This window comes from Falco rusticolus, chromosome 5 (assembly GCF_015220075.1).
Source record: "Falco rusticolus isolate bFalRus1 chromosome 5, bFalRus1.pri, whole genome shotgun sequence".
Lineage (NCBI taxonomy): Eukaryota > Metazoa > Chordata > Aves > Falconiformes > Falconidae > Falco > Falco rusticolus.
The window spans coordinates 16,906,543-16,918,548 of record NC_051191.1 but is presented as its reverse complement, the minus strand read 5'-3'; the positions used below and the strand labels follow the sequence as shown (position 1 = coordinate 16,918,548).

Genomic DNA, 12,006 nt, shown 5'->3' with positions numbered 1-12,006 from the left:
AGACCGACAGCTGAAAAGGCTAACAATGTAGGTTTAATCCCAAATAGCACCAGATAATAAAGCTACAGAGATACGCGTATACAGAGGTTGCTAACCCGCTCATCTTCAGCTCTTCTGTAGGTCAAACCGTATTTTGATGTGAAGTATTTAAACAATACTGAAAAGTGCCAGTGACATCTGCCCAATCAAAATTATTGTTCACAGCTCAGACCGTCTATTCAAAAGATAAATCTCCTCAAACATTTGAGCAGCTCGATTAAACAGCTAAAACAAACCAGGAAAAGAGCTAATTCTCCAATAAATTCTTCCCCAGAGCACACACGTTAACCAAAGGCTGACGGTGAACTGATCTGGAAGGAAGAAAGGACGAGGGATACAGGCAGGGCTGCGATGGGGGATGGGGAGCGAAGGGAGATGTTAGGGAAGGGAAGATGAATATTCCTCCAAGGACTATTCAATACGTTTAACACATCTCAGAAAGAAGAGAGAGCTCAAGCAGGCAGCTACAGGGGCAGATGAAGGGGGAAAGGAGGGAAGGAGTGCCCGATTATCCCCAGATGACATTATACATGGCAACCCCGCCAGAAAAGGGGCTGCAGGGGAGAGGAAGCGCTAAGAGCCCTCCCCGAGCCGCCTCTGTCCCCTTTATCTGCTCAGGGAAGGAAGGGGGGGGCGGGGGGGGGGGGGGAGGAGGGGCTTTCGTTTAATTTTGCAACAGCCGATCCCCTGCCATCTCCTCAGCAGCAGAGGAGGGCCGGGGCAGAGGGCTGCGGTGACAAACCCTCCCGGGGGGTGGGGGCAGGAAGAGGGGCAAATTAAGGCGGCCACCTCCCCCCCCCCCCCCCCTCGCCGCGCCGAGCTCGGAAAGTGGTGGGGGGCACGGGGGAGCCGGCCGAGCTCCCGGGCTACACAATAGCAGGTCACTCCCAGGGAAGCGATGCTCACAGGCGGATGGGGAAGGGGCTGCAGGGGCAGCCCGGCACCTCGGCGGGACTCCCCCCCACGCCCCGAGGGGAGGCGGGAGCCCTGCCCGCCCCTCCGGCACCGCCGCCGCCCCTCACCATGAAGTCGCTGGCGAAGTTGTCCTCCCCATTGTGGTCCGTGTCCTTCATGGCCTGGACTCGCTTAATGAATTTCCTCAGGATCTCCTCCTGGCTCATCCTGCCCCGCCGGCCGCCCTGCGGAGCGGGAGCCCCAGCCCCGGCCGCCCGCCCGCTCTCCGTCTACCAGCCCCCCCCGCCGCACAAGCCCGACACCCGGCTGCCTGCCCTGCCTCGCCTCTCCCAGCCCCCGGGCCTGCCCCGCGGCCTGCTGGCGCGGCACGGCTCCCCACCCCGCTTACGGCCGCTCGACCGCCCGCTCCATCCTCCCCTCCCTCTGCCCGACCCTCCCTGGACGCCGCCGCCGACACAGGGACACGACGAAGTCCCCACCTCCTCCCCCCGCGCAGGCGCGGCTCCCGCTCCTCCGGCGTTTCCTACGCCCGCCCCTCCTCGGGAATCGGCCCGCCCTTGCCGCTCGTCCATTGGCTCTCCTGACGGCCTCCTCGTCCTACTGGTGACGGCGCACGCCAATCAGCGGCTAGCCCAGCCTCGAGGGAGAAATCGTTGCGCTCTTCGCCGCGCCCCGCGCCGCCAGCCCCTCCCGTTTCCCACGGATGGGACCTTCCGCAGGGCGCCGAATGGAGCTCTGGAAGGGACCACTTGGAAGGTGGGGGGGGAGGGGAGGCTGAGCGCAGCGAAGTGCGGTTTCCTCTGGCTAGAGTACAATGGGGCGGCGGTGGGTGCCTACAGCTCTGGGGCCGGGAGGCAGCGACCGGCGCTGCGGCATGTCGGGACCTGTAGTCGCGCCACGGCTGCGTCCCCCGCCCTCGGCGGCCCGCAGCGGGGGAGGGCTAGGGGGCTGGGGATTGTCGCCTCCTCACGAAGCGTCCTCCTGAAGCGCCCGGAGGAAAAGGACTTCCTCCTCGGGTGGGAAGGCCGAAGCCGTGGAAAGTGCCCGCGGGTCCCTGCGGGTGGCGGTGACCGAGGCGGGGCCAAGGGCTCCCCGCGGGGCCGGGCCGCGGGCGCCGCTGTGGTAAAAGCCGGGCGGCAGGAAGATGGCGGGCCGGGCAGGTGACAGGCCGGGCGCGGACTCGTGTGTGGGCACTGCTCCCCACGGGTATGTGTGTATGTATATACATATATACACACACACACTTAATAAAGATGTCGGCACGCGAAGATGGGACGCGGAAGCGCCGGCGGTGGGTGCCCGCACAGGGCCGGGGGCCGCGGGGAGCCCGGGGCGGGGCGGGCTGGGCGCGTCTGACAGGCGGCGGCGCCCCGCTCCCCTCTGCGCCCCGCTCCCCTCTGCGCCCCAGCCGCGGGGGCTGCGGGCACCTCGGGCCTTCCCGCTGGGAAACGCTTTAAAATGTCTTTCTTACCCCATGTTGGATGTTTTGGCAATGTCAAAACATGACGAGCCAGCATGGTAAAAAGCCTATTCCTGCCTTTTACGTGAAATAGTTAAACATTAAAACATCTTCCTGTGCGGTGCCTTGGTTATGTTTATAACCTGTGCTTCAGCAAAGCAAAATAATTTCAGAGGTGTGTGCGTGTATAGCCCTATAGCATAACAAATATACTAAGTCAAGTCTTTTCAAGTGTAATTTTATTGGTGAAGAACTACATAGCCTTTATTGATGCAGTTGATCCAATAAAACTTTGTCACACAGATTAATGATGAAGGTCTGTGATGAGAAGCATAACCCACTGAAGGCACTCCTACCAAACTGCATGTTTCTACTACTCGTTTCCACCCACTGCACTGTGCTGCGCTTGTAGTCACATCGGCACAACTGCTTGTTGGACAATACATCGAACCAGCTCAGGGAATTGATTCAGCTGCAGTGTAAACCCACAGAAAATCTGTGTTTCTTTCTTCTCAGATGATTCAATTAAGCTGGCTTTGCTACTGAAACAAACCTACATAAAAGCTTGGTCTTCCTGTGGTGGTGCAAGATATTACTGTTTTAGATGACTGCCAAAGATCACCACCTCTACACCAGAATGAGCAAAATGGCATGTTACCATCCTCAGCCCAATTCCGTGTCCATCAACTCATCATCTTCCTAAATGGAAACAAGTTTTGAGCTACAGTGTAGGATGCTGAACTGTAGCTGCTGATGCATGGACACACATTTTCTTCTGCATCTGCTATAGAAGCAGTCATCTCTGGTAGAGGAGCGGGTTGGAAAATTGAGAGGGTTAGCATTCTCACATGATATGCTGCAGACTTCAGCCTTTTATAAAAGCATTATTTTTTAGCAGTTGATGTTCATAGAGCCTAACATAACAGCAGACATAAGGACACATCAAAGAATGGGGAAAGGGCATCAGTTCTTCTGTGCTGAGAGTTACTGAAGCCTAAGCATCCCACACAAACACATCAACTGTCAGACCTCAGTCTCCTCTCCGTGTCCTTTGCACCAGCCTCCATAAGTAAGCTAATCAATCAGCCCTGAAGAGCCACAAAGATGGCTGCTTTAATTCCTCTTTTCCTTCTCCTTTTCCTCCTCCAAACCTTCTCCTTCTCCCCTACCAAAAAGCAGCATTAAACGGAAATTCAGAAACAAGGTAGATAGACAGATAGGGCACAGAGATCACCAAGGATAACTGTGACTTGGATCATCATGTAACCTTTTTCATGCTACCTTGCTTGAATGCCATCTGCTTCAGGAAGGTTGCTTAGTTTGCTCAGCAGTTATCCTGGCAAACCTGCTCCCAGTGCCAGATGGCATGTAGCTTTAGAAAAGTGATACTTGGGACTAAGCAACCCATTGATGAAGTCTTGAATGTAGTATGGTTTTCTTCACTCCGCTCATTTATTCACACAATATGAGTTACAGAGGACTTGATTAGGGGAGAAAGAAAGATCATGATTTATTGTATTTGAATCTGATGTCATTATTGCCTCACATTGAAAGGATCCAGTTATCAGTCTGGCCTGATTTGTAATCTATCACTACGTTATAATAAACTTCTGTAGACTAGCAAGTGCAACTGAGTTTTCATTTGGATTAACTGATAAGAATGTATAATCTCAGAAGAAAAAAAGAGCCCCCCAGACTAGGCATGAGTTGCTAACCAAAACAAAGGCATATATGAAACAAAAAAAATAGAAATAGCTGGGTGGAGAACTTTGCCTAGCATTGTTTGCATATGCATGTGTACCTGTGAGAGCTGCCAGTCCTGAGCACAAACCCAATAGCACCAGTTTTATCTCCCGCAGCCCTGCAGATGTTGCATGAGGCTGTCTCATTTTGGCTGTGAACGCAGAAACCTAAACTTTCAGCAGCAAAAGCAGTGCTTTAACCAAGACTTTTGATCTGAAACTCAAACTGTCTGGGTTAAACCCAGACATCTGACCAATCTAGCATGTGTGCATGAGTGTGTATTTGTGTAGCTGTAGGGGCGAGGTGGAAAAAGCAAGAGAGACGCAGGGCCAATTACTCACCCTATAGACAGAACAGGAAGTTGGAACCCAAATCTGTAAAAGAAAGTTGTGGTTGTGTCTTAACAATGCACACAAGCATGGTCCTTGGAGAAAAGCAAGTAGATAGATCACTGGCAGGTTCTCTGCTATTAATCTCGTTTTGCCTTGCCACGCACTACTCCAGCTGCTGCAGGAAAGGAAGACAGCCAGTTTTTTCTGTGCAAAGGTGGCCTCTCACGTTCCCGCAAGGTAAGCATGTGTTAACTGGTAAATGTGTTTCCTGGCATGCACGCCGTGGTTATGCCCAGTCCATGGGCAGGAGTACCACACAGCCGAGTTTACCAAGCTTCAGAGGGGTCCCTGAAGACTGAGACGGAGCACAGGCTCACCTCAAAGCTGTTTGACTGTAGTGTCTGTATGGCTTGCAGCCATGTTCAAAACCTAGTGCATATCTACCCAAAACTGTGTTTCAGGAGAAATCAAAGAACTGGGGTGGGAGGGAAGGCTGAAAGAACCCTGTAGCTCTGAGTAAGGGCATCATCTCCTATGGTTTGATTCCTCATGTGTCCAGCAACACAAGACTTTGTACGTTCCTTGTAATTTGGTGTGATTACAATGATAGCTCACTGCCACCAGTTTCTCCTCCCCTCTGCAGTAATCTACAGACTCTTAGATTTTGACTACCTACTTGGAGTGACATATTTGTTACGGTGGTAATTGCTAACATATTACTGTAATTATAACTAAGTTACAATCAATATATCCTGTACATGAAACCTCAATTTTATCTATACTGAGAGTCTGAAAAAGTTTTGTAATCAGGATCATTTAGGATCAAAAATAGATATTAGCATTCATGGATTTTAAAATAACACTCCTGGAATATATTTTAAGTGCATTTGGTTGGAAGATTTCTAAAAATGTGCTGTTTCAATGGAAAATGCTGTTTCTGTATAAATTAAATTTTCCACAGGAAACAGTTTTGCCAATGTTTTTCTGCTTTCTGACAAGAACAATGTATTGTTATACTTACAGATGCAGAAATGTCTTTACCATTGAAGACAGTACAACTTGGGACAGGGACCCAGGACATGACAGAGCTGGAGTGTGGAGCATAAAAGCCAGGAAGCTGTTGAACAGCTCAAGGATACACATAAAAACTAAGTCCAAATGAAACATTTGTCTTTGATCTGACAAACTGAAATGCAACGTTTCCACAAATGTAAAAATGTTTCATGCTGGCTGAAAATAGCTAAATGAAACATTCAGGAGTATCAGCATCAAGTACTTTTTGAATACTCTGACACTCAAAACATTTTGGCATTTAGTCACTTTTGTTTCCAAAGAGGATAAAAACAGTGTATCATGTTTTCTGGCTGATCTTCAGTTACAATTTGGCCACTTAGATCATAAGTAACAAGCTAACAAAACCAGCAGTCCTCATGGATATTCAAAGTACTAATGTTGAACACATGAGTATTTTGTCCACATGACAGACAATAAATCTGGAGAAGATACATACTATCCTTTGTATACAACAAACAGATTGAATTTCTGATTTAAACCTGAAGCTAATCTCATTTTAAATGAGTCATAAAGACCTGATCAATGTCAGTATAATAAGTTCCATTCATATTAATTAAGTGCCACGTGATTGCTGGATTTCTTGACATTTTCCTCTATTACTCTGTTAGGCAATGACAGACTCCTTTTCTATATTTACCACCGAAAATACTACTCCTACAATGTAATTTTACCTGCCTTGCTTCGTTTTTATTTATTTACTTACCATCTTCTGGGATTCTTTGCACAATATTGCTAAAACACTTTAATTGTGACATTTCTTATACAGTTAATAAATATTTTAGATCGTAATTATTGAGTTTCATAATCAGTGCATAATTTAGATTCCTCTCTAGCTGTAACATACACACACACACACACCATATGCACACAGTTTCCTTACATAGAAGAAACTTTGTTCTTGCTGCTGTACTTACTGTAGCAGCATTCAGATTTAAAGTGGTTTTTAGGTACTGCTAACATGCAATTGAAACAAAAATAAGTGTGTACGTTATGGTCATCAACATAATCCTTTACCACAACCAGTTCTAAAAAGAAAACAGCAGCGAAATAATGTCCACACTTAAAATTTTTCTATTTAACTTTTTACATTTTTCATTTAAATAAATATATTCTCTCTTGATTGAGGTATTTTTTAATTATTTTTGTGAATGTAGAAAAAAGGGGGGGGCATCCGAATACAATGAATATTTTCTGCAAGATTTTAACGGTATTAAAATCAACGGCATACAGGCCCCAGATTAATTGCTGTGTGTCCTTTCAATAGCTATTTTTTGATGGTTTAATTGTAAATCACTGAAAGGCCTGATGCTTTATTTATACATGTCACAATGTAGGAATATTGATTTCAGTAGGATACCTACATCGCACTACTGGACATAAGATCAGGAAAATCAGGAGCCATTTTCCATCTGTATTTTTTGACCTTATTAAAATTGGATGTATGATTCCTGAAGCAGGAATATTTCTACCTTGCAACTACGCTGTACATTTGACAATGTGACACAGGCCTGGTGTGCTGCCGGCCAGCAGCCAGCTGCAGCACTACAGTGGGCTGCTCTGGAGGAACCTCATTTGCCTCCTTGTGACAAAGCTTTCACTGAGGGTATTCCCCAGGCACGGCTGCGCCACATCTGAAATGGAAATACCAGCAGCAGAAGGTAAGTCTGTGCACAGGGCATGCTAGTTATTTGTGCTTTCAAATCTTTGCCTGCAAGTATCAGAAAAAGCATCATTAAAAAACCCGGCATGTTTAAAAGACACAGGGAAGGAATCTGGATTTTCTGTTGGGAGGTAGTAATTCAAAAAATTATTTTGAAAACAGGTAATTGAACAACAATCAAGTTTGCAGTATCAAACAAAACCAAACAAAAATTATTAGTACTAAAATCTTGCATCAATGAATCTGAAACGTAAAAACTGAATGAGCTTCACATCATTTATTGTTTAGTTTTGTGTATCAGCCTCAAGAACAAAAGAATCTGTTCGTTACCAGTTCTTATCCATTAGTATAGCAATATTTGTATTATCCTTAAACAAACCCAGGCTATTAATCAATACAAATTAAAATATTTCCACTTCTCTAAAACATATCTTTACTGAAAATAAAACTAAAAACAATCAGGCAAAATGTGAGCCAGAATGATTAAATGTTGGTTTTTTACCTGGCATTAGCATTCTCTGGATGTACATACTATTCCATTTTATTCTGAAAATCCTATTAAAATAATAATAACAAGGACTGAGACTGCTGCTCCTGATGCATTAGATATGCCGGTGAAACGGTTTCCTAAGAGTTGCTCCTGTGAAATGCCTGCTGTAAGGACCATTAGTAGTCATAATGGCCAGTTCAGTTTCTTGACTATTTTAGATTTTAAAAAAATAATATTTTTTATCGTCTCTTAAGGAAAATAGTGAGCTTTATAGCTTGGGAAACAAAAACAGATGGGGGGGGGGGGAGGGGGGAAGAAGAAAACTAAAGGCACCCCTCCTGCTCAAGCCCGTGAAAATTGTACCATGGGGAACCACCCTGTATGTAACCTGGTCTGGTTTTATGTTAACTTCAAACAAATATGGGTACAATTCTGACTTCACTCTCCAATGTGAGTTTTCTCCCACATTTCAGTGACAGGTTTGCTGTTATAGCTGTGCATATCTAATAAAGTGACATAAGCCCAACATGCACGGTGTTCAACAAAATTCCTATTTTGTTATCAGAGAGCACAACAATAGTTCTATTGTGTAGGGCAGCTCTCCTTGGAGGTGGAAGGAAGGCTGCACACAGGCTTCCACACTGGTCCAGAAATATGATGGTGACACCAGACTGGCTCATGTAAACAGGAAATCAAACCAGGATGTAAACTGGACTGCTTCCATATTCAGTAATACTCAGCTAAAAATAAACAGGTTGAATAGAGGTAGGAAAGCTAATTCTCTCTGTAAACTCATTTTTCAACTTGAATTTTTCAAGACCTGACAGAAAAATTAAAATAAAATTAGTTTTAAAGTTGCTTTATCAGTATGTCAGTAATGACATTGTGGTCACTTCCAGAGGGGCTACTAGCCTGAAAAGGAGAATGGAAAGTCTCTCTTTCCAGAGAATAATAAGGACTTGGAGATGAACATTGAAAAGGGACATGACTGCTTTATAAATATAACAAGGGATTGAAAAGCTCAAAGGGAAAGATGTTCTAGTTAAGCTAAAAGACATTATCATAAGAATAAATAAATACAGGCTGTGAAATCTAGAAATGATTAGGCATCTTATTCTGAGAAGAATAAGGAGTTCTCAGGAAGCCTTTACAGACTGAGGAAGAACAGAGAAGCTGTTTTTTCTGTAAAAGACTTATCTAATACTATTGCCTTCAAGACCATCATATGGATTTCACCTGCGAGATCCCCTGCAGACCTTGCTTCCTTATGAATTCTCTGATTGCTGATCAGGTCTATCTAAGAAAGGAAGTCTTTCAGAAAAGGAAGAATTCTTCACAATTATTTAGGTACATGAGAAATATACACAAAACAATATATACCTCCAAACAAAATATAGTATATATACCACCAAGCAAAACATATTTATACACAAACCATTAGTGAAGTTCCCCTTCTGCAGAAATCTATTTGCAGTACTGTTCTAAACACTGTGACATGACACATATCAGGTTCTTAATGAAAATGTAGAAAAAATGTGGCAATTCACTTAGCCTTTGTTACTTCACCACCTCCATCAGGTATGCCAGATGCCATACAACAGGTTTGGAGCATGACAAACTGCTAGTGACAGAGTAAAAAAGCCTCATATATAGCTTAAATCTCTAGGACTGAAATTAGGCACAACTGTCCCCTGACTTTAGGAACAGATGAACACAGGGTAAGAACTGGAAAAGAGCAGCAAAAGTCACCAAGTCCAAGCTCCTGCCATCACATGTAAACTTGGATATAATTCGATTAATAACACTGTCAAGCTTCATCTCAAAATAAACCATATTGTCTCCACTGCTCACATAAGAATACTGTTCCAAAACCCCACTGTGATAATGCTTGGAGGTTTTTCTTATTTCCAAACTCATTTTTTCAAGGTTATTTTTTCCTGTGCAAAATATTTCTTCATTCCAATCATCTTTGTCTTACTATATTACAGAAGCTACACTTTTGCTCTCCTTTTACACCATAAACTTCTAATAATTTCTAACAGGTCTTCTTTGAGGCTGGAGAATCTAAGTAATTCTTTAAGCTGAATCAATTTTTCTTCGATAAGGAATATTAGATATGTTTCAAGTTCCAAATTATTTAAAAACTTCCCTAACGTCTGGGACGGCTTCCCATAGATAAAAAGTAAAAGATACAACGAACAGATGCAGTTCAGAGGGAAAAGCAAACACAGGAGAAAGCTTTTCATTAAGAGTTTTGCTGCTTAGTGGTAAGCAAGAGCAGACCAGCATGTCACTTACAGGATCTATGCTTGCTGCCTGAGAACAGCAGCGAGGAATGGCCAAAGGTACCTTAATGGGTAGCTGTCATTACTGCCACCATAAACCACATATTACACTAGAAACACAACACATATCAATAAACCATAAGCATTCATAACACTCTCCATTAACAGCTAATCAAGGCAGTGGCATTGCCACAGATTTTGTGTTGACACAGGACCTAGAAACCAAGTCAGCTGGTCCAGCATTCAAGGAGGGCACTTTCTGCAGGAAACAGTCCATACCATTCAGTCTTGGCACCTCAGGCCCACTGAAAATGCTGAGAAAGTAAGTAAGTAAATAAGGTTCCTGGTATTCTCTCCCCGAGTGTGAAACTTCCTTAGAAACCTAGAGGCTCTGGAAGGAGAAAAGTCCAGACAGATTTGGCCATGAGCTGAATGTCCGGGTTCAGGAGACACAGTTCTGGCCTAGAACCTCATGAAGGGCATCCTGGACGGCAGGGGCAGAATTTAGGCAGCTGCCATGAGAAAGAGGAATCACGATATATTAGAGATGGTGCATGTTCTCATTCATGTGCAAGCTCTGAGGGGGAAGGATTTTTACACCATCTAGAAGATGACAAGATGATTACAAGGTGTAAACACAGACCATGACAAAGGCCTGTAGAGGAATTGCCCTCCAGTCTAAAGCAGTTCACTCTGACTTCCACCCTGTTCTTAGTCCTCATGTCCTCAGGGATTGCCTTTCTCCCTTCTTGATATACTACATCCTTCTGCTGCCAAAATTTTCATTAGTATATTATTATTTTTGACCATTAGTGAAGGTGATGAACAAAACCACTGAATGATACTCTGCCCATGACTGAATTCTGAGACATTCAACTTGCAAGTAGCAACCCAGAAGATCATCTTGTAAGGACAGCCCACTCCTTCTTCATACAGCTTCATACTTACCTTGCAATTCCTGATCTGATCTCCTTCTCCTTACTGTAACTGGTTATTGATAAGCATTTCCTGACTGTTTATAAAGGTTAGATTTATCTCCTTTTCTTTGTTTTTGTTTTATGAAGAAATAAGTATCAATATTGAAGCTAGATACTAACATATGTGATCATTTTAAAAAATGCTGGCATACAGTTTTGGCTTCTCAAACTGGACTATTATGACGGAATATTCTTTTTAAAAAGCTGATTTCTGTCTGCTGGCACCTATATTGACACTTGTTGAATTAAATTTGATGGAACAAAAGAATCCAAAGAATCAAAAATGTTAGCATTGCATGTTCAGTAGTTAAAACTGTCCCATTTTCATAGTACAGACTTTGTGCTTCTTAGTTGCATAGCAAACTAAAATGGATGGTAAAATCTATAAATTTATGAACTAAAATAGAAAGAGGAAGAAAAGAATGATTCAGTGGCAATAAAAGGAAATCTGCACAGAACAATGCAGCTGTTACATTTCAGCATCACTCATTGAAGAAAAGTAGCGTGCAGGTCTTTTGAAATGATCTATTTTCCTCCTTTTATTGAGCTCTTATGTACAGAAATGCAGTAATTGCTCAAATAAATCAGTCATAAAGCTATTTTGCACATGTATTTGGCTATCATTTTTGAGCATGCTCTCTTGAAAGTGCTAAGACTTCAGCATTAACATAACTTGGTTGCAGTATTGGTTGTATATATGTTTTCTGGTTAATTATTTAACTGTAAAACCGCTCACTTGCTGGTTTTTTGCTTACTGGTTGTTGTACCAATTTATACTCTGTAAGCAGGGAACACCTCGATTTCCATTCATCACAAAGAAACTCTGCTTTGATTAGAGTCAGAAACCATTATACTTTGTTATGTTTCCTAAGTACAACATGTTCTCTGTATGTGAAATAAATGATGTACCTGCTACATTGCCAGATGCATAGTCAGTAGGCAATTTTCTGCGAACACGGGGGTTTTTTTGTTGTTTTCACATCAATATTAACTATCTCAATCAAAATGCAAAATTCATACTCACTGCCATCT

General features: G+C 43.7%; 2 protein-coding genes across 2 annotated transcripts in view; both read right to left on the bottom strand.

Moving 5' to 3' along the window:
• Positions 1–1,393, bottom strand: part of PTPN12 (protein tyrosine phosphatase non-receptor type 12) — a 78,151-nt gene extending 76,758 nt beyond the window's left edge. Inside the window, exon 1 of the mRNA XM_037388827.1 lies at positions 1,062–1,393. Coding sequence (XP_037244724.1) covers positions 1,062–1,160 — 99 coding nt within the window. The 5' untranslated portion in view covers positions 1,161–1,393. The remainder of the gene's footprint in view (positions 1–1,061) is intronic.
• Positions 1,181–2,708, bottom strand: LOC119148299 (spidroin-1-like; the record flags this gene model as incomplete). Its single annotated transcript, XM_037388275.1, is given in 6 exon segments — positions 1,181–1,369; positions 1,371–1,534; positions 1,537–1,605; positions 1,608–1,689; positions 1,691–1,737; positions 1,740–2,708. Coding segments are annotated over 6 exon segments (642 nt in total), but the record flags the coding sequence as incomplete, so codon positions are not given.
• Positions 2,709–12,006: the final 9,298 nt, after the last annotated feature.